Source organism: Anopheles merus, chromosome 2R (genome assembly GCF_017562075.2).
Source record: "Anopheles merus strain MAF chromosome 2R, AmerM5.1, whole genome shotgun sequence".
In the NCBI taxonomy this organism is placed as follows: Eukaryota; Metazoa; Arthropoda; class Insecta; order Diptera; family Culicidae; genus Anopheles; species Anopheles merus.
Genome location: NC_054082.1, coordinates 11,081,933 through 11,107,300, shown reverse-complemented (window position 1 = coordinate 11,107,300; position 25,368 = coordinate 11,081,933). Strand labels below are relative to the sequence as shown.

The 25,368-nt window shown below is 50.5% G+C and overlaps 4 protein-coding genes across 10 annotated transcripts in view; 3 read left to right on the top strand and 1 right to left on the bottom strand.

Annotated features, from left to right (window-relative positions):
* Positions 1-55: 55 nt before the first annotated feature.
* On the top strand, positions 56-5,503 carry LOC121601040 (probable ATP-dependent RNA helicase spindle-E). The gene is made up of 6 exons (XM_041929837.1): positions 56-378; positions 455-1,607; positions 1,700-4,248; positions 4,327-4,448; positions 4,536-4,775; positions 4,877-5,503. The coding sequence occupies exons 1-6, from the start codon at positions 187-189 to the stop codon at positions 5,010-5,012; spliced, it is 4,392 nt and encodes a 1,463-aa protein (XP_041785771.1). The 5' UTR covers positions 56-186; the 3' UTR covers positions 5,013-5,503.
* A 127-nt stretch (positions 5,504-5,630) lies between these two features.
* The window catches only part of LOC121601014 (C-1-tetrahydrofolate synthase, cytoplasmic), a 56,041-nt gene continuing 36,303 nt past the window's right edge, over positions 5,631-25,368 (bottom strand). For 3 of the 6 annotated variants that reach the window (XM_041929803.1, XM_041929810.1, XM_041929819.1), the window contains 12 exons: positions 24,710-25,002; positions 23,864-24,630; positions 23,492-23,788; positions 23,133-23,401; positions 12,476-12,763; positions 12,167-12,377; positions 9,821-9,945; positions 9,396-9,742; positions 8,715-8,946; positions 8,439-8,612; positions 6,215-7,652; positions 5,631-6,121 (listed from right to left, as the gene is read on the bottom strand). In XM_041929803.1, the coding sequence (XP_041785737.1) occupies positions 5,879-6,121; positions 6,215-7,652; positions 8,439-8,612; positions 8,715-8,946; positions 9,396-9,742; positions 9,821-9,945; positions 12,167-12,377; positions 12,476-12,763; positions 23,133-23,401; positions 23,492-23,788; positions 23,864-24,630; positions 24,710-25,002 (4,684 nt within the window). In that variant the 3' untranslated portion in view covers positions 5,631-5,878. Of the gene's footprint in view, positions 6,122-6,214; positions 7,653-8,438; positions 8,613-8,714; positions 8,947-9,395; positions 9,743-9,820; positions 9,946-12,166; positions 12,378-12,475; positions 12,764-18,434; positions 23,053-23,132; positions 23,402-23,491; positions 23,789-23,863; positions 24,631-24,709; positions 25,003-25,179; positions 25,265-25,368 lie in introns of those variants that run through there. The other 3 variants (XM_041929817.1, XM_041929818.1, XM_041929826.1) reach the window with 3 other exon arrangements.
* Positions 16,569-17,112, top strand: LOC121601070 (ubiquinol-cytochrome-c reductase complex assembly factor 2). 2 transcript variants are annotated; one of them, XM_041929882.1, is made up of 2 exons: positions 16,569-16,677; positions 16,748-17,112. In XM_041929882.1, the coding sequence occupies exon 2, from the start codon at positions 16,801-16,803 to the stop codon at positions 17,110-17,112; it is 312 nt and encodes a 103-aa protein (XP_041785816.1). In that variant the 5' UTR covers positions 16,569-16,677; positions 16,748-16,800. The 2 variants fall into 2 exon arrangements, with proteins under 2 accessions (XP_041785816.1, XP_041785809.1); XM_041929875.1 differs by having other exon boundaries at positions 16,582-16,677; positions 16,786-17,112.
* On the top strand, positions 17,125-18,352 carry LOC121601047 (probable methyltransferase-like protein 15 homolog). Its single transcript, XM_041929849.1, has one exon. It carries the CDS (start codon positions 17,125-17,127, stop codon positions 18,277-18,279), a length of 1,155 nt encoding a protein of 384 aa, XP_041785783.1. The 3' UTR covers positions 18,280-18,352.

The following is a 25,368-nucleotide window of genomic DNA, read 5'->3' as shown; positions in this document are numbered from 1 at the left end:
TAAAAAATCGGTAGGAATACAGATAAATCGGTATTTCTGGTCACTCTGGCACCGTGACCGGTTGTCAACGCAGGTCCGAAAAGGTCAGCAGAAACACAAAACAACAGCGATTCGCTGGAAGTGGGGGCACGCTGGCGAGCATCAGCCTCAGTTTGTTCCAAAAGATTGCCAACATTCACTGCAACTATGGAAGAGGACGATGTGGCGGACTTTTTCGATTTTTCCAAATCATTCAAACGCACCGTCGTATCGGGCGGATACATCAATGGCGCGGTTAAACCACAGAAGCTTAACATCCAGACGCTGCCGGAACGGGCGCATCAGGGAACGGAATACGCGGAAAAGTTTTGCCGGGAAGAGGAGGCTCGACTAATGGAGGTTAGTACGACCATGCGGCGGCGCGGGATGGATTCGAACGCTATGGCTAATCTTCGTTTTTCTCTCGCTTCCCAAGGGATGGGTGGACGAAACGTTGAACAAGTCGACGGCATCGCGACTCGAGCAGGTGGACGACATGTCGTCGGTGATGGAGGAAGACACACAGCACCTGCAGCGTGTGCGGGCAAAGGAGCTGATGGAGCCGCTGTTCAGTCGGTACAACTTTACCGTCACCCCGAACCGGCTCACGATTCATCAGTCGAAGCAGGACATTCTGAAGGCAATACGCGAGAATCCGGTGGTCGTGCTGCAGGGTATGACGGGATGCGGTAAAACGACGCAGGTGCCTCAGTACCTGCTGGAGGATGCGTACAATCGGAAGGAGTGGTGCAACATCGTTGTCACACAGCCGCGCAAGATTGCCGCCTCCTCGATCGCGCGACGCGTTGCCGAAGAGCGCAACTGTGCGCTCGGTTCGCTCGTCGGGTTCAAGGTGGGCCTGAAGGAGATGGTCAGCGAAGACACGCGCCTGACGTACGTGACGACGGGCGTGCTGCTGAACAAGCTCATCACCTCCAAGTCCATCAGCAGCTACACGCACATCATTCTGGACGAGGTGCACGAGCGGGAAGTGGATATGGACTTTCTGCTCATCATCGTGCGCCGCCTGCTGGCCACGATGCACAACACAAAGATCATACTGATGTCGGCCACGATTGAATCGTCCGAGTTTGCGCAGTACTTCAAGATACCGGGCCCGAACAGTCTGTTCGCACCGCAGCTGGCCGTTTCCAACGTTACGCAGCACGATGTGTCGGTGTACTATTTGGAAGATTTGGAAAAGCTGAGGGTTGACTTTACCATCAAGTACGAACAGCCGGATGTGCACGAGAAGATGTACTTCCTGGCGGCCAAAGTGGCGGTGGTGTGCGATCGATTCATCGACGAGTTTGAATCGGCGTCGGCCATCGATTACAAGCCGTCGATCATCATGTTTCTGCCCGGCATCAACGAAATCGAACGGATGGCGGACGTGCTGCGCAACTTCCTGGGCGACAGCAATGTCAACTCGCAGGAGCAGACCAAGTTTACGATCCTGAAGCTGCACTCGACACTGCCCTCGGAGGAGCAGGCGCTGGTGTTCACCAAACCGTCACCCGGCTACCGGAAGGTGATTCTGTCGACGAACATTGCCGAAAGCTCGATCACCATACCGGATGTGAAGTTTGGTAAGTGGGCAGGAGGGGAGGGGGGGGGGCTTGTTTTCTGTCTAGCACACTTTTTCTTAACATTTGTTCGTTTGTTTTTGTTTTGGGTACAGTGATCGATTTCTGTCTGCATCGTGTACTGGTTGCCGATACGCTGAACAATTTCACCACTCTGCGCACACAGTGGGCATCGCGCAACAACTGCATCCAGCGGGCGGGACGCTGCGGGCGTGTGATGAATGGGCGCGTGTACCGGCTGGTGAACAAGCACTTCTTCGAGCACGGGATGGCCCAATCGATCGAGCCGGAAATGGTGCGCTGTCCGTTGAGCAATGTCGTGCTGAAAACGAAGCTCCTGGACATGGGGCCACCGCACACGATACTCGCCCTGGCCATGTCGCCCCCGAACCTGTCCGACGTGAGCAACACGGTGCTGCAGCTGAAGGAGCTGGGTGCACTGTTGCGAACGGCCAAGGGTGTGTACGATCTGCAGGACGGTGACATCACGTACCTGGGCAACATAATGTCTACGCTGCCGCTGGACATACACCTCGCGAAGCTGGTCGTGCTGGGGTACGTGTTTTCCGTGCTCGAGGAAGCCATCGTCATCGCGGCCGGCATGAACGTGAAGAACATTTTCTGCCAGCTGCGTACGATCGAAGCGCTGCGGGTGAAGCGCCACTTTGCCAACGGCTCTGCGTCCGATGGTATCGCGATCCTGAACGCGTACAACTGGTGGCGCTCGATCAAGGAGCAAGGCACGGGGGGTGACACGACCGAATGGTGCAATCGGTACATGCTCGATCGGAAGTCACTCATCGAGATGGCCGAGCTGGTGCAGGAAATAACGATGCGGCTCAAGACGGCGAACATACGCGTCGTTAGCGGGGCGAACAATGCCCGGTGGACCGATCGGGAGCGTACGGTCGTGCTGAAGGTGGTGATGGCGGGCGCGTTCTATCCCAACTACTTCATCCCGACGTGCGTCACCGACCGCGAGCTGAGCGACCGGATGGTTTACACCGAGATCGGTGGCCGGGACCCGTTCAGTACGGTGTTTTTCTGCGGGTTCGACCACAGCAACTACATCGGTCCGCTGTACCGGAATGAGATCCGGGCGCTGCTGACCGAGCGCAAGCCGACCAGTGAGAAGCACCAGGTGAAGGTGGAATTCGAGCGCAGCACGAACAAAATCTTTGTGCAGTTCCAGTATCCACCGGACCAGCAGAGCGGGAAGAGTCTGTACGAGGAGCGCAACTCGGCCGATCGCGTGCATCCGGGTGTGTACGAGGCGATCAAGCTGCGCCTGCTGCGCCACAACCAGTCGGAGCTGCTGGTGATGCACCACAACGACGCGGTTGCCTACGCGACCGAGCGTCAGCTGGGCGTGTGGAGAAACCACGAGTGGCACCCGCGCAGTGTCGAGATCCCGAATGCGCACCTCTCGGTTGAGCCGCCGATCCACTGGACCCGGGTGACGGCCACCGTTACGCACGTGGAGCACCCGAACAAGTTCTACCTTCGCCCGCACGACGAAAAAAACGACAACATCTACCACGACATCATGGAGAAGCTGAACGGGTGCGATGCAGTGTTGCGCGCCTTCCCCGAAGGCTACGCGTTTAAGCAGCGCGATATCGTGGCCGCACCGCTGCCGAACATGGTCACGGGCAAGATGGCACGCGCCAAGCTTCTGCAGCAGTGCTTTGTTCGCGGCGTCGAACACTGGACGGTGTTCTTCATGGACTTCGGACTGACGGCCGGCGTGTCGGTGAAGTGCTTCCGCCAGCTGCGCGGTACACCGCTGGACATGTTCACAAAGTTCCCGGACCGAGTGTTTCTGGCATCGCTCGCGGAGGTGCAACCGTCCGCCGTCCGATCGCCCAAGGACGTTTGGATGGAGGAAACGATCAAGCACTTCCGGCAGCTCGTACACGGCCAGCAGTTCGACGTGGAGGTGTACTCGGTGGTGAACCGTGTCACGATGGTGGTACTGCGCCACAATCCGGACGATCCGATCGACCTGACCATCAACCGGGCGCTGATCAATTCGCACCACGCCCAACTGTCCGAGGAATCGTACATGTCGAAGATGAACCACGAGAAGCGAAAGCGCGTACAGTTCGAGATGGAGCTAGACCCAATGTACAAGACGCAGATACTGAACGACATTTCCGAACAGCAACGCTTCCTGGAGGATGACGACGTGGACGACCTGGAGCTGCCGCGGGATCTGCTCAAGGTGCGGCTAATGCTGCGCGGTCCGTACAGCCCGCTCGAGGTGAAGTGCAGCTCGACGGTGTTCTCCGGCTATCGGAAGCCGGTCATTATCGAGAAGGAGTCGCTGAACTCGGTGCTGCTCGACACGAACCCGCAAAACACGCACGAAAAGCTGCTGGTGGCGGGTTGCGTCAACGAAACGTCCAACAGCCGGCTGATCGCGCGTATGACGACCATGATGCCGAACATTCCCGGACTGCCCGCGCTTATGACGCTCATCTTTGCGCCCACCTGCCTGGTGAAGAAGGATCCGGACGAAACGCGTGTCGTGGGGTTGCTGGCCGGGCTGGGCACGGATCCGCGCACCGGTGAATCGATGTATCCCGAGCATGACATGTCGCTGGCAGTGGATATTGCTATCGATGACGACGACATTGCAGACGTAAGACGCGCGCACTCCTTCGCAACACAAAAGCAGTCGCAGTAACTAGTAACTCTCCCTCCATCTTTCAACTTCCAGATCAATGCACTGCGCTATACAATGGACTCTATTCTGCACGGCGGACATAACGAGCAGACACCCATGTTTGGCGAGTACAGCATCGAGTCGCTGATGGTCAAAGTGAAAGATTATCTGATCAAGTAAGATGCAGCAGCGAACGCTTTGTTGTGTTTCTCTTTTTTATAATGCCGCTCATTTCTTTTACACCCTTCGTTTGCTTCATTTAGAATATTGCAGCGTGATCGACCCATTCAGGACAATCGCAGTATGGCGCACGATTTCAGCTGGGTAAAGGAAAATCCATCCACAAGCACGTCGGGCCAGAAGCGTTTGCGAAGCACTGCGATCGATATCTACACCAAAGCCATCTTCCCACTGTACCATAATCTTAACCTCCGTCCAATGACGGCCGATCGGATGGAGTTCCTGCGGCAGCACTGCAAGGATCTACACCTGCTGACGCAATCGTACGTATCGTCGGCCTTCAAATCTCGGTAATTTCAATCGTAGCACATTCACTCATTTGTTGTTGGTGTTTTTGTGCTTTCTTCCTCCCTCCTCAACGCAGGCGAGTTCCGTTGCCAAAAGGTGGCATTACGTGCCGTCTGTGCAATGTGACGCTGGAATCGGACCACACGTTGCGCATCCATTTCTACTCGAAGCTACACTGCGATCTGGAGCTGAAGATCAACTACCGACGCTGAGATGTGTAAGCATCACACGCTTCCACTTGGCCACCGATCATTTCGTATGTTTGTTTTACTTGTTTGGTTTACTTTTATTTCTCTTTCTAAAATTTATTAACAAGATGGGGAATTTTTGTTTTGTTTGCCAAAGTAATTACGCGACAAAAGGTTTTACACAGTTACCTTCTCTTTAAAGATATTATGTTGTGCTACAATCGTTTAAAACCAGTCCCACAGACTTTAATGAACAAATTATGCATTTCTGACACTTTTTTTGCCTTTAAATTCTATTATGATTGTGACGGGGAGTTTACAAAGATAATAACGAAACAATACAAACAAGAATAGTTAGCAATCGTTAGCAAATGCGCTAATACCATTGTGATGAATTTTGATATGCAATATCAACTTTAGTGCCGACGAATTTGACAAATTTATACCGTAGAGTGAGGATATTATTTTTTGCTGAGAATATTATAATGACGAATTATGAAAGCATTCAAAAGATACATTTGTTGAATTATAATTCTTTTTTCCGAAACCTGTATTACAATTCGATTTAAACACAGCCCAACGCCCAATTCTTCTGGACTGCAAAGTGGGATCCAGCATTTTTACAAAAAAATTAAAACAGAATTAATTTGTCAATGAAGTTAGTTTGTTACTTTATTTTTCATAGTCTAAAAAGAGGGGGAAGCAAAGGATTGTTTGTGTGTGTGTAAGCTACCGATCAAAAATAAGCCATCAGCTGCCCTTTCACCACAACCAAACAGCACGATGTGTTGTTGCGGTGGTGATGGTGGTAGCGGTCGCTACTAGCACGTTAGAAACGTTGAACGTGATTGCGTTTTTGGTTAAAAACTGTTTCCTGCTTTGCTTGCATTTTAAAACAGTCCTTCGATTTCACCGGTTTCCGTGTTGAGGTCGATATCGAAGATGGACGGACGGGTAGGCAGGCCCGGCATTTTCGAAATCTCGCCACACATTGGCACGATGAAACCGGCACCGGCCGACAGGCAGATATCGTTGATGACCAGCTTAAAGTCTTTCGGGGCACCCTTGGCGCTCGGATCACCGGTCAGCGACATTGACGTTTTGGCCATGCAGATGGGCAGCTTTCCAAAGCCCTGCAACGATGCGCGAAATATATAAATTTTACCATTTTCTTTTAATGTATACCGAACAGAAAGAAAGGGGAAGAGAGAACGAGATTCCCTTACCTTCTCCGTGTAGAGCCGGATGGCATCCCGCACCTTGCTGTTCAGCTCGATCGTGCCGGCACCGTACATCTCCTTCGCGATGCGAACGATCTTGTCCTCGATCGACATGTCCAGATCGTACAGCAGCTTAAACTCGGACGGCCGGTTGCACGCATCGATGACGGCCTGGGCCAGTTCGGCCGCACCCTCCCCTCCCTTCGCCCAGTGGTTCGAAACGATCGCATCGAACGCACCGGCAGCCTTTGCCGCCTTTTGCACGAGCTCGTGCTCGGCGGCAGTGTCCGTACCGTGGGCATTGATCGCAACCACCACCGGCACACCGTACTTCAGCCCGTTCTCGATGTGCTTCAGCAGGTTCGGTAGGCCCTTTTCGAGCAGGTCCAGATTTTCGCTCATGTACTCGCGGCGCAGCGGCGCACCGGCCGTCACGATCGGGCCGCCACCGTGCATCTTCAGCGCGCGAACCGTCGTCACGAGCACGACCGCATTCGGCACCTTGCCCGAGGCGCGGCACTTGATGTTGAAAAACTTCTCCATCCCAATGTCCGAGCCGAAACCGGCCTCCGTCACCACGTAGCCGCGCTTGCCCGCCAGCTTCATGCCGATATCGTCGGCCACGATCGACGAGCAGCCGTGGGCAATGTTGGCGAACGGGCCGGCATGCACCAGCACGGGCGTACCCTCGAGCGTCTGCATCAGCGTCGGCTCGATCGCGTCCTTCAGCAGCACCATCATCGAGCCGGTCACGCCCAGATCGTCGGCCGTGACCGGCGTGCCCGCCTTGTCGAAGGCAACCACCATCTTCGCCAGCCGCTGCTTCATGTCCTCCAGCCCGGTGGCCAGCGCCAGGATGGCCATAATCTCGCTCGACACCGAAATGGCGAAGCTGGTATCGCGCGTCAGGTTCTTCTCCGTCGGCGACAGCCCAATCGTGATCTTGCGCAGATACCGATCGTTCACATCGAGCACGCGCGTCCACACCACGTTGTGCGGATCGATGTTCAGCCGGGCGAAGCGCCGGATCTCGTCCGGCGTCAGCGCGTACGGGTCCGTCTTCTCGATGCCGAGCCGCTTCAGCCGGCGCAGCTGGATCGGGGCAAACTTGCGCGAACCCTTCACCGCCGGTACCAACCGCTCGTACAGTGCCTGGTCGGTTTGCGTCGCCTCGTGGAAGATGCGGGCGTCCAGCTGGGCGGCGAGCAGATTGTTCGCCGCCGTGACCGCGTGTATGTCGCCGGTCAGATGCAGATTGAAGTCCTCCATCGGGATCACCTGCGAGTAGCCACCGCCGGCCGCACCGCCCTTGATGCCGAACGTTGGCCCCTGCGACGGTTGCCGCAGGCAGGCGATCGAGTTGCAGCGCTTCTGCGCCGTCAGGGCCTGCACCAGGCCGACCAGCGTAGTGCTCTTACCCTCTCCCAGCGGTGTGGGCGTTATTCTGGAACGTGACGAATCGATATCAGTTAGCTTTGTGTTTCATTAATTATTCGGTCCAATTGTCATTCATCATTGAAAATTATGAACTCTAGCAAAGCGGGATTTTTTTTTTCACGTCATCCACCTCCCCTTCCGATGATCATGCCATCGTTGTACCAGTGCAATGGACATCATTATCTCTGGTTAAGACCTCACAAAACAACAAGCTATTAAAAAGAAAAAAATCATTCCTCTCAAAATCAGCGCCTCAGTCCGTGGACCAGACGTATGCAGTAATTAGGCTGTTGAGATAGGCTATTATTAGACGGTCGTTAGATTCGTATGCAATCACTAGGAAGGAGAGTGCTTCTTTACAACAAAACATTCATTTTACAACAATAAGAGTAAAAAAAATACTGTTTTTAAGAAGTGTTCTTCCTTAATGTAAAGCCCCTTTTCAGCAGCATTATTGGAATTAAAGTGGCTGTCATTGAACAAGAATCTCTCAAGCATTAGACATGTTCGGGATGTGCTACGTGGTGCAACAGAACAATCTTCTCCTATTCACCGTCCTCTGATAACGAAACTCGCAATTCAACATGGCTCATGTCTCGTTCACGATGAGCCCCGTCAGCCAAAAGACGGGTAGCTCTTAATACGATAATAAAAGCGAAGCACAACGAGCGCTAATCATGCTCGCTCTGGTAGCGTGGACTGCTTCCGTGTACGAGGCATCCGTTTTCGGCCCAATTCAAGGTCAATGGTGATCACGTGGTCGTGCGCTAGAACGCGTTTTCTTAACACCTACCCAGCGACTACGACATATTTAGCATCGCCCTCGTACTGCAGCCGCTGCAGCACCTTCAGCGATACCTTCGCCTTCTTGGTGCCGTACAGCGAAACCTCCGACGGTATTAGCCCAATCTCCTGCGCCAGCACCGCCACATCCTTCGGCTCCTGGGCACGAGCGATCTCGATGTCACTGTGTAGAATGAAAGCGACAAAAGGAAGATCAATACATAAAGCTCTATTCGAACTTATTCAACACACAGGCACACACATATAGACACACACGGGCACGCACCTCGGAACCGGTTCGGTAAGCTTCAGTGGCAGCGGCTTCAGGCACCAGCGGAACTCCATCTCGATCAATCTCCGGGCAACTCTCTGGGCAGACTGAACGGTGTTCTGCATCAGCATCGCTACCGTCATCGGCCCGACGCCTCCAGGTACCGGCGTAACGTGCGACGCAACGGGGAGTGCCTCCTCGTACTTTACGTCTCCCACCAACCGCTGGCCACTCTTCTTCGTCGGGTCTGCGAAGGGTCGTGCGAAGGAGAGAGCAGAAAGCGTAAAGGGGAAGTTGTTAGAACGAACGGCGGTTGCGTGTGCAAAGAATGAGAGCCTGGATGGAACCCACGCCGTTGGCAGACTTTTTCGCGAAACAATCTACGGCTCCGGTACGTGGTGAAATGAGCAGTGAAATGCTATTGATCAGGACGGTGAGTGGTGTGCCCGAAATCATTCGACGTGGTACCGAAAACATGGTTACTGATAACATGCGATGATTACGAGCAGAAGCGTCACTAACCAACCACGGGCGATGGTACAGTACGAGAGGAAAGCGATGTGAATATGATCAGCAGGATTGGAAAGAACTCAGAGTATCTCCCGTTGGCACCCGTTATGGTTGCCAACGAAAGTGCTGCTCCTGAACTGATGCTGAAAGATTAGAATTCTACACAAAAAAACATGCAACACTCACCCGGGATGGAGTTGATGCCACAGTCGATGACGACGGCACCGGGCTTTATCCATGCACCCCGTACCATTTCCGGCCGCCCGACGGCAACCACCAGTATGTCCGCCTTCTTAATCAGCAAGTTGAGGTTCTTCGTCTTCGAGTGGGCCACCGTGACGGTGGCATCGGCCCACTTGAGCAGCTCCGACATCGGCGTACCGACGATCTTGCTGCGCCCGATCACAACGGCGTACGAGCCGGCGATCGGTGTGCCGGTGCGCTTGATCAGCTCCATGCAACCGTTCGGCGTGCAGGGCAAAAAGCCGGACATGTCGCCCGTTGCGACGCGTCCCTCGTTGATCGTGTTCAGGCTGCGAAGGCAAGGAAAGAGGGAAGCATGTTTATGTCGCCCGGAAGCCTTTCCTCAAATGTACCTCAGGCTAACCTACCCATCAACGTCCTTTTCCGGCGAGACGGCATCGGTAATGAGATGTGCATCGATCGGCGTTTCCGAGTCGAGTGGCATCTGCACGATGATGCCATGGAAGCAAGGATCCTCGTTAAGTCGTTTGACCTGGTGGAAGAGGCAATTTGACAAACAAACAATGCTATTATATGTGCTCATCACAGCATACGGCCATCGTCCTTGGCTGTTGAAACGAGGTGCCGATAAGAGTACAACCAACACCACCACCACCACGGAGCTCCTCGGGATTTGCCTCAAATCAATCAAATGCATATTTGTGCATATTTGTGCATCACACGGACGGTCACACGACACAGGCTCACCTCTGCTCCAATGTCCATTAGAACACATTTTTTGGCACCAGCACAAGACCCCGATCTGCGTGATATGTTAATGGTGGCGTTATTTTTGAAACGAGCACTTAGTTTAAATCAACATCAACCGCGATCGCTAGCAGTGGCGTGGCAAAGGTGGTGGTGTGCTACGGATGCATCTGCGAAAACGATGATCATGGGGAAGATGCATCATCGCAAGGGAGGGTGGTGGGCGGTTGGTGGTGGGTCCTCGTTTTCTGGACAATTTATTGAAATATTTGGCGTGAACGACGTGTTGGCGTGATGCATGGTACATGGCGCTTGCACACATTAGGGTTGCCTAATGTTAGCTAAACGGTGTCGTTTTTTAAGACATTCCGATCGGCGATCGGCTGTTGACAGAGTGGTATCAGGGCTAAAGCAATAGTTTAAGCGAATGCGTTTTGCAGCTGATGAAGCGTTTTGAAGCTTCATGTTTTTAGGTATGATCTATCGAGCTGTTTGGCCACGGTCATAGATCGGAATTAAATCGACAACGATCAGCACTTTGGCTTTATTTTTAAAACCTGTGACACCATTACGCGAATGGTTGTGACGCGTTATCACCATGTCCGTAAGCAAAACAAGTCATGTAAATACGTCATAAACTATCGTTCAAATTAGTGGTGTACTTTCTGGAGCGCACCCATGACTCCGATTCCGACTCCTTCAAATCCGGAACCAGTCGAAGACATCCAGAGCCGGAGTCATCCGGAGTTGGAGTCATCCGGAGTTGGAGTCGTCCGAAGCCGGAGTCATCCAAAGATTCGAAGTGTTCCGGAGTTGGAGTTGACCGGAGTTTAGCCGGTAGATAGAAACAATAGAATCAAGCTGGTTTGCACATGCACTTCCTTAAATAGTACATTAAATTTGTACTTTTAACTCTTGCACTTGTTGCTTTTCAGAATTTGCAATAAAGATCCTCTTTTTAAACTAATTTAATAATACCGAATTCCAAAACTGCACAACACTTTACAGCAAAACATTGAACCATTTGATGATACTGTGCTTTGCTTTCACTTTCCTGCTAGCACACCCTTTGAGCAGCAGATTTCAAACTTCCTAGACCTTGATTCGAGCTGATAAGAAAGCATCGCGGCGGCAAAAAAACAACAACCGTCGCGGCCACTTGCTTTCCTGCGTCAGAGCCAACGCAGGCTGTAGCAACGCACTGAGCTAATCGGAAAGGGTAGGGTGCAATATGTCCTGTTTTTTTAATGCTGAAAGCAGCTAAACGATCGATCCGTCGATCATGTAGTACAGTTCGGTGAACGAGCCCCAGCTGTGAGCATCATTTACTAACCACACTACTAGCATCGTTACAATGTTGTCCCAATGCAAGCTTAACGCATATGCAATCGAAGCATGCGGGACGATCGCGAACGGTGGATCGCTAATGTCAACCGTCGGATTAACTCATGTTTTCTTCCCCCCCTTCCCACTTTGCATTGAACGATCTAGTAGAGCATTAATTTTGTCACCACCGTGTAAAGGAAATGTTTGAATCGTATAAATCCACATCTATCCCGCTGCCCGCTAATCGTCGTGCTGTGCTAATCGCGATCGTTTCATCCGCTCGATCGTCGTACACTCCTCTAGCTGCCGTACGAGTTCGGCGATACTTCAACTTAATTGAATCAACCCCCGTTACCGTTTGTTCCTTGCACCAATCACCAGCCTGCTGCCCCAAATAGCTCAGATACAGCGCGCGCGCAAAGGTGTCAACAGATTTTCCATCAAATTACTGCACGCTCCCATTGCGCCGGAAATTGGCGCATCGAAGTGTGATAGTGCCCTGCGATCCGATGCATTTGCATGCGCCAATAGAACCATGGCAACTGCAGCCACACCGCACTGCGAGATGTTTTGGAAACACAGCAGCAAATCGAACGCTTCGCGTCATCGTCTTCGCGCTTATCACAACGTGGTGGTGGGAAGGGGGTGGGTGGAGGGAATGGGAAGTGATCACTACTTACCGTTGCCAACAGCTCATCCTGCGTAGTGGAACGGGGCAGCTGCACGTGCTCGGCGTACATGCCGATCTCTTCCGCCGCCTTGATCTTCATCCGGATGTACACGTTCGAGTCTTCGCGCCCACCGACCTGCACGATCGCGAGCCCGGGCACAAGCGTCGGTACCTGGCGTCGGATTTCGGCCACCTCCTTCTTCAGCCGTTCGCGAATTTCTCTGCAAAAAACACACACACACGTTGAAGACATCAGTGCAAGATCCGCAGGCTACAGCAAGAACAACAACAAGTGAAAAAAGACGTTCACAAAACTCACTTGGCCACATCCGTGCCGGAAAGGATCTTTGCACCGTTCAGCATTTTGCTGTCGAAACTGTCGCAGGTGTGGAGTAGTAGTGCACGCGTCGGTAGCAATTGCCTCTTGCAGGATCTCTCTATTGCCCAGCTATCAGCGATCGCGTCAGGATGCTGCTGTAGGATCGCTAGTGTTAACTTCCGGGATGCTACTGCTGCTGCTGCTGCTAGTGCTGCCGTGCCGAACTCGACCAGTGCTCCGATCGTACTGAGCCTCGACTGGTGCGCTTGGAAATGAAAATCAAACGCTCTGCCGAAGGACGACGGTGAGCGGGTGGCTGTTAGTGGTGGTTGAAAGGTTGAAGGGGCGAGAGCGCAACCCGCTGGCTGCTGCTTTCTTCTCCATCCAGTGAAGGCAGATTGGCGAAGGTGCCGAAGGAGCATCGCGCACTGGCGATCCGGTGGTAAACTGTGAGCGCGCAACTGGATGGCACACGCGGGTCCCCGCCCGGTGTCATTCGCAATCATGCTGCTGCTTTATCGCATCTGCCGCATTCGGCCACGGCCACGAACGGAGCGTGAAAATGTGTGTACGGCAGAGAGGTGGGAGGGCACTGGGGGAGCTTTTTAACTGATGTTTGCTTCAGTTTCACCGAGAACGCGAGAGTGAGAAGGATTGCGCGGTTTCGTCCTCTATCAGCTTGTGATAGGGGGAAGGGTTGGCTTATACAGTGGGTAGGATGGTAACAGTATAGGGATGACGATCCCTCACAGTCCTCGTCTCTCAGACGCTTTGAATAGACGTACCCTAACTGGGTTTAAAAGTGTTTTTGTTTTTTTTTTGCTATTTCAATCCTTCATAAACTTATCATGGCTTCTAGTTTGAGCATTATATACATTTTAAACGCTAATTTGTTAATAAAGCAGCATCTGTTAAAGCATTTTCAGGTGATCGCAGAAGTATAAACAATATATGTATAATTTCAAAAAGTTTAACTGTAACGAAGGAATGCTTCGCTATGATGAATGTATTGAATAGTAAGAATTAAAATTATTATTTTTTTTTAAAGAGGTAAATGAAACCAATCGTTCTGCTTTGGTACTGGAACTTTGATCGGTCAAGGCCTTGCCTGTATCACTAGTAGGCTTACCTTTCAGTGACTTTTTGATTACCCATAGCAGGATAGTGTCAGTACAACGTATGGGGGTATGGTGCCATTCGGGGTTTGAACCCATGACGGGCATGTTGTTCAGTCGTACTTGTTGACGACTGCCTCCAAGATTAACTAACAGGCTTATTCAAGCCGATGGGAAGCGATGTTTTTCCACAGCAGTCCTGTGGCGCAGTGATCAACTCGCACGATTTACACAACATGATGATCGTCATGGGGTTCCACCCCCGTATGGACCGGACCGTGCGTGTGCCTCCTCTCTCATACGCGTATGAGTTCTGTGTCGTTCATGGGCTACACGACATGCTCATCTTGGGTTCAACTCTCAGATGGATCGAGCCTGGTATTACATAACTCTTCAATTGATCGTTAGCCAGCCCCATTAGAAGTCATTAGAGTCATTAGAGAACCTTAGAATATCGGTCAGCTTAATCTCAAAGCACAAAAATTCTTATTTATAGTTCCATGCCTGTTTTCAGGGGTGTGGCGCATACGCGTAAAAATCGCAAAAAAAGGAAACGTATCTCAAAAAACTTCCACTCTAATATGAATGCGTAAGGCAGCTCTTATGCTAAATGAAAAGCGTTCTACAAAATGGCCTTGGTCGTAGTCCCAAGCTAAAAACCAATACCGATATCTGTCCGCCAATTCCTAGTGAAACCAATCGAAAGCATGCACAATAATGCACTGCGACAGTTTGTGGTGGTTAAAATTAGTTCAATCGAACGCGCTAACCTTAGCCAGCCAGCCAGCCAGCCAGTTCGATAGGGCTAACGTGCAGCCGTGGTGGGAGAAAAAAGAAACGGAATGCTCGCAGGCAAATTAATCAAAAACTCTTCGCATAAAGCTGACCAGATACGACACACACGTGACAGCGAAGGGGCCCTGTGATGGTGATGATGACGATACCGCCCCGCGCATTGATTCATTAATCTTACGCAGTCGACGTACTGGCTGGCATGCAGTCAGAGCGCGTCCCCGGGACGGTTCCAGTAAGTCAGTGGCAGGAAATGGTTGATTACGGATTTCCCCAAGACATCCCAGGGACGCGGGATGGGGACGGCGAAAGGGGGGAAATGTAGGATTGACGCAATGATCGCAACGATTTCGGGGCCAATTGGAATTGGGAATCATAGGTGAAGAATTGACACAAGGATGGTAAATTGTGGGTTTAGGCGATTAATTATAACATAAGTAACTCGAATTTTTAAATTACAATGTATGTAATTATCTATACCATAAATGTCTTCGACTTAACAGGGGATGCCAGATGGTCTATTCGATAGAAGTGACGGATCCTACAAGGCCGAACAGAATCGAACTCCAATCGGTCTATTATCATCATCATCCCCTCCAAAGGGACAGGCTAAACATAATTCTTGAAAATGGCCCTTCTCATGGTCATTACGCCAAAAAGAAGCAGAACATAATGTTCCAATGTACTGAGCCGGCCGAGGTTCGATTCCCGACTGAATCCGCGCAACCATTTGAGCAAATATTTGACAATTTGGTAACGTGTGATAAATAAAAGTCCACCATGCGTTAATGGCATGAGTCCTGTGTATAAAATATTGTAAATAATATTACAACAAAATAAAAAAAAAAGAAAACAATTATATTGAATGGGAAAGTAACCCTGAACTAAACCGGACAAAGAGGGTTTGTTGTTTGTTTACTGTTCTGAAACACATCCAAGCAAACCACATTTTGCTCTGCGTGCTGCTTTCTTCTCTCTCACTCTACTGGTTGTATGTGCAAATATAATCATCTCCTTCCTTCCTTCTTCTACTTACGTACCTTAGCTTTTAGTTTAACAAATATTGAATACACATGCACAGAACGAACGAAAAATGCCACCATAAAGTTAAACTCCGACCACCAACCTTCCGTGCTCGGTGGTGCCACTGTCAACTGTGCATTTGGCGCGCTTTTCAGCAACAGGCTGCCGGTGACTCATTTCCTCCAGCGACAGCTTTTACTGAACGAATCCAACTGCAAAGCAGAGTGCATAGATTATTTTCAATACCGCATATACGCACACACACACAGCCACGCACTGGCATATGGAAAAGAAAGGTGGGTTCGAAGGGGGAAGTACAGGTACGCTGGGTACATGGTGCTGTATGTACCTGTGCCGTACTGGACAGCGGTACTTCAAAAGCAAAGCAAAGGGCGTATGAAAAATAGATTGCTTGACAGTGTACCATCGTTCAACAGTTTGTTCGTGCAACAGAACGGAAAAATACCCGGTGACGGTATAATAAGATATTAATCAAACTAACCTAACGCAACTGCCCTATCTCCTCGTCCACCCATTCAATTACTCTGTACCGCATCGCAAGAGGGTGGCATTTTTTTAGAACACGTATCAACCGTTGCTGGTCAATTGGAGTCTGTCTCTCAAGGAGCGGAACACCCAGGGCCATGCCCTTGCGGCTGGTTGGTTCCCGCCCGTTCGATATCGGATATCGAAGTTGGCGGAGACACTCTCGAGCATTCGTTTGCCAAACGTCGCGGAACGATGTGAAGCGTAACGCAGTTTGGAAAATATCAACCGATCGCGTGTCAGCTCGTGGCACCCGGTCAGGGCTCAGGTGTCGGATGTAATTTTATCGTTATTGATATTGGCCAAGGGGTGTGGATTCCTGTATCAGGAAATGTATTGATGCATTTCGTTGCGCCAGCCAAATAATTGAAGGGCCAGTAGTAGATTAAAGTATTTTGCATAACAGTTTGTATCTTTTGATGAGAACGAAATGTGATATCGACTCAAAAAACACAGAGTAAAACAATACACGCGTCTCTGAATTAATTTCAAATTGAAATTCTAAGCAGCGCAGTGTGTAGGATGTCACATGTTTGTTTTCAACGCGTTCATCTTTTCACAGCTGTCACTGCGTACGACCGTACGAAATCCCTGTGTCCACTTGTCACAACAAAGCATTGGCAGTTTTTCCCGTCCCAAAACACGGCGATTTCATCTCTGGCGTAATCTTTCCTTGCTTGCGGAAATTGTGCATAGATGTAGAGCGCATCGAATCAAAATCAAAAGGTAATTCATAACACTCCTGCACGATGCACCCACTTTTCATTCAGGAAAAACCGGTTTTTAATCAAAACAGCTTACACCTTTTTCCCATCATCCCCTGCCCAATCGCAGAGCGCCCACGGAACTATGTCCCAGCACTACAAGAACTTCCTGAGCCTTTTGGAACGGTGGCCGGTCGACAAGAGTAAGGTGGGCCGCGACTTGGGACAGTATCTGCGCGATCAGCTGACGGCCGTGCTGGGCTCCTCGAACATTGTCGCCGTCAAGGACGATCGTCTTCAGCGGCAGTTCCACTCGCTGGAAAATATTGTCAACGACGTGCACGCGAACCGGTACCCGCGCACCCTTAAATCGACCGCCACCGGGCTGACCGGTGAACAGTGCCGTGAAGTGTTGTCCACCGAGTTCCTAGAGATTATACAGAAGAAGAAAGAATAGACGGGGTGCAAGATGGTGTGGCGCGGTTTAGGAGGAGCAGTGGCGTTAGTAGCGATAGTAGGACGAACTAGTTTAGGTAGAGCAAACGGCATCGCGCGAAGATGTTACTCGGCGGCAGCGACCGGTGCCAAAGCGCCCCTTCACCGGGCCGTGATGGCAACGGAAACGGTAAAGTTTTTTGAGCCACAGCGCGACCAGGTGTTTATCGATATGACGTTCGGTGCGGGCGGTCACACGCGGGCCCTGCTCGAGGCCGCTCCCGGCTCGACGGTGGTCGCCCTCGACCGCGATCCACTCGCGCACCGGTTGGCGTGTGAAATGGCGGCACAGTTTCCCGGCCGCATCGTACCGCTGTTGGGCCGATTTTCCGAACTTCCGGCCCTGTTGCGCACGGTCGAAGGGCTTGATCGGCAGCGGCATTTCGACGGTGTGCTGTTCGACTTCGGCTGCTCCTCGATGCAGTTCGATGAAGCGGCCCGTGGCTTTTCCATCTCGCACGATGGGCCGCTCGATATGCGCATGGACCGGGACCGCTGTCCCGAGCAGCTGTCCGCGGCCGAGGTGCTCGCACGCATCCAGGAACCGGATCTCGTGCGCATTCTCAAGGTGTACGGGGAGGAAAAGCAGGCGAAAAAGATTGCCCGCGCGATCGTGAATGCACGGTTCACGGTGAAGCGCATTGAAACGACGGCCGAGCTGGCGAACATTGTGGCGCACTGCCTGAGCCAGGGAGAGTCGGCCGGCGGGCAGAGTACGTACGACTTCCGCCAGGACAAACTGCGCCGGCCAGCGCACGTGGCGACGAAAACGTTCCAAGCGCTGCGTATCTTCGTCAACAACGAGCTGAACGAAATCAACTACGGGATGGTGCTGGCGAAGCATCTGCTCCGTACCGGCGGCAAGCTGGTAACGATCGCGTTCCACTCGCTCGAGGACACGATCGTGAAGCGCCATCTGACCGGGCACGTGGTGGACGATGTTGCGAGCCGCGTTCCGCTGCAGTACGTTAGCCACACGCTGGCGCACGAAACGGAGGCGATGCAGGAGATGATGAAGCCGCACTGGAAGCAGATGCACAAGCACGTGATGGTACCGACGGACGAGGAGGTGGCCGAAAATCCGAGAAGCCGCTCGGCTAAACTGCGCGCCGCCGTACGGTTGAGCTGATGACGATCACCAGCACGACGCGACGATTGAATAAAACTGAAACCAAATCTGTGTTAGCGATTTATCACAACAACTGCCATCAGCGTTTTTTTATATTCGCTATATCGAACGGGAAAGAGAAAATCGGACACAGTCAGCAGTCACGCTCTGTACGGTTTTTGTATTATCAGTTGTGGTTTTAATTTTCACATAAAATATTACATGTATTTATTTCGATTTCTAACTGCGGCCCCAGCGGGAGAAGGCTCCCATGCTTCCTTTCCACCCAGCTCAACACCCGAAGGATGGCGCACGCGCACGCCGTTTTCGTGCGCATCTCTGCGCCCCGTGCGTGCGTGCGTGCACGCGTGCTTTCCGGTGCGTACCCCTGGCGGCTGATTTTCAGTTTGTTTGTTTTTGTGCATCTCAGGTATGGCGTCGGCCACAACAGTCCATCTAAATCGCTAGTCTAATCGAATAACTTTCTATTATCCACTTCGTTTCTATTAATCATTGATCTTCTGCCGGTTCTGCCTGAACGCGTACAGTTTTGTTTTGTTTTGCTACTTATCAACACGATCAAATGATCCGTTCGTTTTTAGATGCGTTTACAACATTCCGGGACGCTGCTGCTACGGTGTGAAGTTTCCTTAGTGGAGTGGATCCTTAAAAACTATGTATGTTCACATCATGCCGGGGGCAACAAATACATCACACACACCGCAATACGATTGTTCTTGTCTGGTAGGAGATCGTTACTGATCGCTCGTTGGCGCTTACTTTAATGGGCGTTTTTCATTCTTCTATCATTCTTCTTGTTGGTTTTGCTCAACGTTTTTGTTCAAAGCATTCGTTCCTTTCCCCTTTCATTTTTCATGGACCCCTCTGCACAACAAACAATATTGCCATGCTTGCGGGCACGTGTGCTTCCCTTGCTCTTGTCCGGGTTGGAGTTCCCGTTGTTCACCGGGGAAAGTAGTTTGTTTTAATTTTCCATAATTTATTTCAAGCCTAATTTAAATTTGGTTTCTTTTTTCATTTTGTTCTTGTAGTAGTAGTTAGTAGTAGTAGTTTGTAGTAGTAGTAGTAATACGTGGCACCATCGAGCTAGTGCCCTCTCTTAATGTTTGATTTTAGTTATTACTTTACTTACTACTGCGTTCAGCACAACGCGGGGTGTGATTTACACGATCCTTTCTTGCTTCCTATCGACGTTGTTTGTTTTGTGCGGGTATGCAAAATTTTCCTAATTTTTTGTTTGTTTGTTTGTTTGTTTGTTCTGCAACGAGTGGTGCGCGTTCGCAATTCTTTAGCTAAAAGAGATATACACGATTGAAATTTCTACTAGGTTTACTTGTGAACGCGTTGGCTTTTATGCGATGTTATTTTTGCTACTAGGTTTGTAGTCGCGTACGCTCCTATCATAATCGGTTCGATTTGTTGTTCTTCCGGGACGATGCGTGCTGTTGTTGTATTGTGTGCTACGGAATACTGACTAATCGTGGAAGAACGTGGGGAACGGTGATGATGGTATGGTAAAAGTTTTCCTAATACTGTGTGTTCCACTGCATAATCGGGAATGGGGTACATCATGTGGAATGCTTTTCCCCCTTCTTCAGAGCACAACGACACAACAGCTGATGGGGGGGTTGGAGGGAAGTTGAGCGATTTCATTCGTTTCTTCTAAGGATAAGGAACTGTAAAAAACGGCTGCTTGAGTATCAATCCCTTTGCACACGTTTGCAGCGGAATTTTCTTCTCCCTCAACCTTTGCACGCCTTCGTTTAGGCGGCAAATCTTCGCTACACTCCAAATATGAATGCTAGCCGAATGTATGTGTGTGTGTGTGTTTGTATGTAGTAATTGTGTGATACTCGTTAACTAATGTAGCTTTCGTTGGTTTTCGCTAAACTATGCGCTAAGCTCCCTTGTGTACACTAATAGGAAATGGGAAACTCGCCGCCGCACGCACACGTAGGAGATACACACTTGGGGAGGGAAAAGGTAAGATTCTATTAGAGAAAATAGACAGGGATTTGAGTTCTGTTGTCAACACACAGGGTGTGTGCGGGGGCCTGCTCTCTACGGTCTTCTACAATCTAGTTTTAATCACATTTTATAATAACCGCACCCAATTCGCGCCACGTTATTTCCTGCTTTATCCTGGACCTTTGACTGTGCTGCCGCTGTTTATCATTTGTTTAATTTGTAATTGCCCGGAAATGTAGGAGCTTCTTTCATAACGGACAGCTGGTGGGCGGCCGTCGGGCCGTCTTGTGGATTCCCTTGTGTGTGTGTGTGCACCTTGTGTGGGACTAAGCTTCGTGAATTATGCAACGATTGAATGTATTTTGGCACACAGCACGCATCTTTCACACATCATCACGGCACCTAGCAGGGCTTTGATTTGTGGGTGACGGGGATGAGAAATGTTTTAATCAAATCCTCCTTTTCTCTAAAGTCTTTGTGTGCATTTGTCTGTTTCTTAACTATATCCAACCGGGGTTTCTGTGTGGTTTTGCATTGTTATTTTTCAACGCACGCGCGCTTCCATTAACTATACTTTGCACTTTTTGTTCGATACTGAAGAAGTTGTTTCGATATCGGTGTGTTCTATTATTCACTAGCTTCACTAGGTGTACGATTTGTGCTGCGTATTTGTGTCCACACTTTTGCTTGGTCTAAAGGATGACAGACGGGGCAAGAAGCTTAGAAAACCAGTCTTTATATCTCATCGTTTTCTCTCTCTGTCTCTCTCCCTCTCTCTCTATCTTTCTCTCATTCGTATGATTTGTTTTTATCTTAACGTTACTTTTCTAATAACGTTTTGTTTTACTGTTTGTTGCTCACATCACTGTGTATGGTCAATTGACCAAATGAGCGAGCTATGGCCTGTACCTTGGGGCATGCTGATGTAGAAAGAGTGTTGCATTGTGCGACCTAACGACCGTTTGGGCTGACTTAGTTTCACATAAAATATTTGAATTTCAAATCAAACGGACCCGACACTGGTGCGCACATCCATAGAAGAGCCAGTGGTGTTACGTATGAGATACAACCAATTGGAATAGGATCGGATATTTTCGCATTTTAAGGATTGTTCGTCCTTTGTGGGGAGTGTTTCCAGTACAGCTGTCCACTCTGTACGACATGGCCCGGGCGATGCGAATGCTTGCTTAGCAGTAATTATGGGGTAATTATAATGACTATATACAAATCGTAACTATTGTAGGTATTATGGTACTAAACTTATCGTAAACAACGGCACTTAAGCAGCTGAACTTAACGTCCGTGCACCAATGGGTTGGAAATAAGCGCGATCGAACGAAGAGGGGAGCGGCTTGTGGTTTTAGCCGTGCTCGACATACACGCGTCCATCGAATGGGCAGCTCCATGAGATTCGTTCGAATCCCATTACACGAAATGAAGTAGTAGAAACTGTGGAATCATAATCAATATGATTATCTTTTTTTTCACTTCCGATAGAAATCTTGCTCAATATAAGCGAAAAAAGGGAAATAATAAAAATGCACAACTACCATTGGCTGAGCAGTATCGTTTTCTCAGAACAAGAACTATTTGCTTGCTGGCAATAGTTTGCAGTGTCTGTAGGATGCCACAGGGTGGACTGGTAGCCACACACACAGTTAAATCAACTATCTTTTTACGGCCAAAGCGCTCAATTGTGGCGCGCATTTTTATACCGAACTTTTGACGACTAGATTTAGTGCATATTTGTGTAGGTGTGTATGGGTGTGTTTTGCAGTTGCATAGCAGAATTAGTTCGGTAAAGGTCCTTTAAGGATTAACGAGTACTAAATGGTAATATCTCACAACAGCGGGGGCTGTTGGTGGCGCCGTCGCACAAAAGCAGCAATCGGGCCCGGCATGCGCATTCGTTACATTACATATACTAAATACTGATCTTAAATTATATCTGTATAAATTGGTCACGACGTATCTATAAACGGTATAAAAGTGAATGCTGTCCGGTAAAATATGACAAATCGGCCACCAAAGAGCGGGAAGCGATAGGAGCGTTCCAGCCATTGGGGTCTCTTCTGCTCCTCGCTCCTCTCTAACGATAACCTCAAAAAATCCTTGCAAAAATAAGGACATATTAAATGCAAATAAATACTTTCGCCCGCATACGCCTGCAGGAAGCTTTTGCAGCCGGCAAACTAGTTAGGGGTTTCAATTTACGTCTGATTGTGGTCCAGGTTTAGATGGTGATTGCCGGTGGCTACCACGACCGACAGCTCGTCGTTGTCGTCACCGTTCATCTTCACGATTACGGTACCACCGTTCTGCAGTGTTGCGGGCGGTGGCGGCGGCGTCGTTCCACCCATCCCTATCATGGGTGGGCAGACGGAGTTTGGTGTGCCCGCTACCACGCCCGGAATCGTCATGCCCGGCGGCGCATTAATCGAGGTGGTCGTTGTAGTGGTTGTCGTCGTTGTGCCATTGCCCACCCCGTCCGGGGTGCCACCGGTCAGCTGATTGTTAATGCTGCCATTGCTGCAGATTTTGCTGTACAGGTCGGGCGTCGCCGTCATCATGGCCGCATCGTCGAACTCGGTACGCAGCTCGGTGCACTTGAGCAGCCCGAGATCTTTCGGCATGTACGACAGTATCCGATAAATCTGCCGAATGTCATCGTACGACGTCCAGATGCCCGGTCGCTTGTTGTGGTACAGTTTGGCGTAGGTGTAAATGTTGGCGGTCTGGTCGTACTCTAGCTGCATCGCTAGCGAGCTGATGGCGCAAAACTGGCACGCCTGGAACCCACCGTATCTGGGGACGGGATGCACCGGAAGCATGTTTATTGTCGTTTGTCGGGCTGAGCAATCACTACGACTCTACGCATCACTTACCTGTCCACTACCACAATCGGCCCATTCCTGTATTCGCTGCAGCGTTCGTGGACACGCACGGCGAAGTCGAATATCGAGCGCGTGTTGTTCATGTCGGGCCAGCCTGGATTTTCCAGCATCTTGACGCTCAGCTCGTAATCGTCCTGTATCGATTGTATGACAAAGTTTCGCACGATGTGATTATCCTCCGACGTTTCCGACACCATCCGGATGCGATAGTAGTCGCTTTCGATCGGTTCCGACTCGTTAGGCCAAAATTGCAAGAAAGACTGAAGAAGCGAAACAAAAACCGAGTGCAGGAGGGTACGTTACGATTCGTCATTGCATTTGAAAAGTCATTGCCAAACATTTCCTCTTACCATATTGTCCACCGACGAGAGCAGTACTACTGTTTGAGCATTGTGATCCCATACCATCTGCCAAAAGTCTTTGAACGTCTCGATCACTGGATGCTGGGTGACGATAAAATCGCGCAGCCGGCGGAAACCGTGCAGCCAGGTGGCGTTGATGTAGTCGCTTCCTTCCACGCCCGGTTTCGGCGTGAGATGCACCCGGCTACCTTCCAACGGCACCAGCGAGCTACGATTCTTGATTGCATTGACCGGCTTCAGGGAGGAGGTCAAATTGATCTCCTTGGGCTGATAACTCACAATAAGCTGGCGAAGGAGAGAGGAACAAACACCAGAAAATGAATCGATTTTGTCGCAAACAGGTGTACTATGCACACTCACCTTATACTGTGCATCGATGTAGTCCAGATGGTTCACCAACCCACCGATCGCATCCATCTTGATGTTTGTCTCACCGCTAGTGATCGCCTCAACCAGCGCGTCATGGATGAAAATGTACTGCTCCTCCGTCTGCACCAGATAGTTGCGCTGGGCGCGAATGTACCGCAGAAAGCCGAACACGTTCAGCGAGCCCTTCGCCTCGATCTGCTTCAGCATTGCATCCAGCACGATGAACGTTCCCGTGCGGCCGACCCCGGCCGAACAGTGCACCACTATCGGGCCACCGTCCGGCAGGTTGGCGGTGGTTGATTTCTTCACAAAGTTGATCACCGGCAGCGGATGGTCGGGCGTACCGTGGTCGGGCCAGTTCGTGTAGTGATACTGGTAGACGGTTTTCTCCATCTGCGACTGTTTCTTCTTCTTCATCTTCAGATGCTTGATGTGCAGCGTTCTCACGGTGTACGTCGCCATCACGTCCTCCTTCACCAGGCGCACCTGTATAATACCGTACGTTTCGGTACCATCCTTCGGCCAGTACATATCACATTTCCGACGGCCCCGCTCGACCAGGTTCGTGATCATCACGATGACTGCGACGCGCTGCTCCCACACCATCCGCCAGAAGCAATCGAACGTCCCGGGCAGTGGGCCCTGGGTGCCGATGAATGCGCGCGGTTTCTGGTACCCATCGATAAAGTTAGCGTTGATGTAGTCAAGATGTTTCTTCTGCCCCGGCACTTGTCGCAGATGCACCCGGCTATGGTCGTCTGAGAAAGGTTGAGAAAGTATGAAATGAGAAAGCGTGAATTTTGGTACTCTACCACACTTTCTACCACACACACTTACAGGCAATCACATTCAGATACCGATTTTTGCCCTTGTTCTCCGGATGCTGCGAGTTCTCCGACGGGTACTCATCGTTGAGCGCTTCGCCCTGGATAGCTTCGTACTCCTTGCTGAAACCGATGTCACCGTCCGCGTGCAGTTGGGCAACGTGTTTCGCAAAGTCGGCCACCGCTACTGGTCCGCGCACTTCACCACCGATCTCGCTCGGTGCTTCCCAATCGATCAGTCCTGCCTGTGCGCCCTGACAAGGCTGCGGGTCGTCCAGATAGTAGTAGGCCGCGTGGAAACACTTTCTGCAAATATAGGATATATGATTATAAAACATTGAAAGGGTGCAGCAATGATGGAAACAATTCATATGGTAGAGGAATTGCACGTTCAAAGCCAATCGCAGGGGTGGTGCGGCTAGGCGTGAATGTTTTTCTTTTCCCGCCTATCTTATCGATCACTAGGAAGTAGACGAATCTTACAATAAAATGATACAGTACAACAAGGAAGCTGGCTCCCCACCACCATCGGTTATCTTATTCATCGGCCTTTTCGTCTTCTTCTCAATTGTATGACACTTTTTTATCCATCTTGGAATCACAAGGGTTTCAACCACTGACCACTGACGAACTGCTGTACCTTGATGGGATCTTACACACAAACAAACAAAA

Excerpts from the sequence above, each read along its gene's own strand:
- LOC121601040 (XM_041929837.1), top strand. The coding sequence starts at position 187 with ATGGAAGAGGACGATGTGGCGGACTTTTTCGATTTTTCCAAATCATTC. Across the intron at positions 379-454 it reads AGGAGGCTCGACTAATGGAG|GGATGGGTGGACGAAACGTT; the intron begins GTTAGTACGACC and ends TCGCTTCCCAAG. Across the intron at positions 4,776-4,876 it reads CTACACCTGCTGACGCAATC|GCGAGTTCCGTTGCCAAAAG; the intron begins GTACGTATCGTC and ends TCCTCAACGCAG.
- LOC121601070 (XM_041929882.1), top strand. The coding sequence starts at position 16,801 with ATGTCCCAGCACTACAAGAACTTCCTGAGCCTTTTGGAACGGTGGCCG.
- LOC121601047 (XM_041929849.1), top strand. The coding sequence starts at position 17,125 with ATGGTGTGGCGCGGTTTAGGAGGAGCAGTGGCGTTAGTAGCGATAGTA.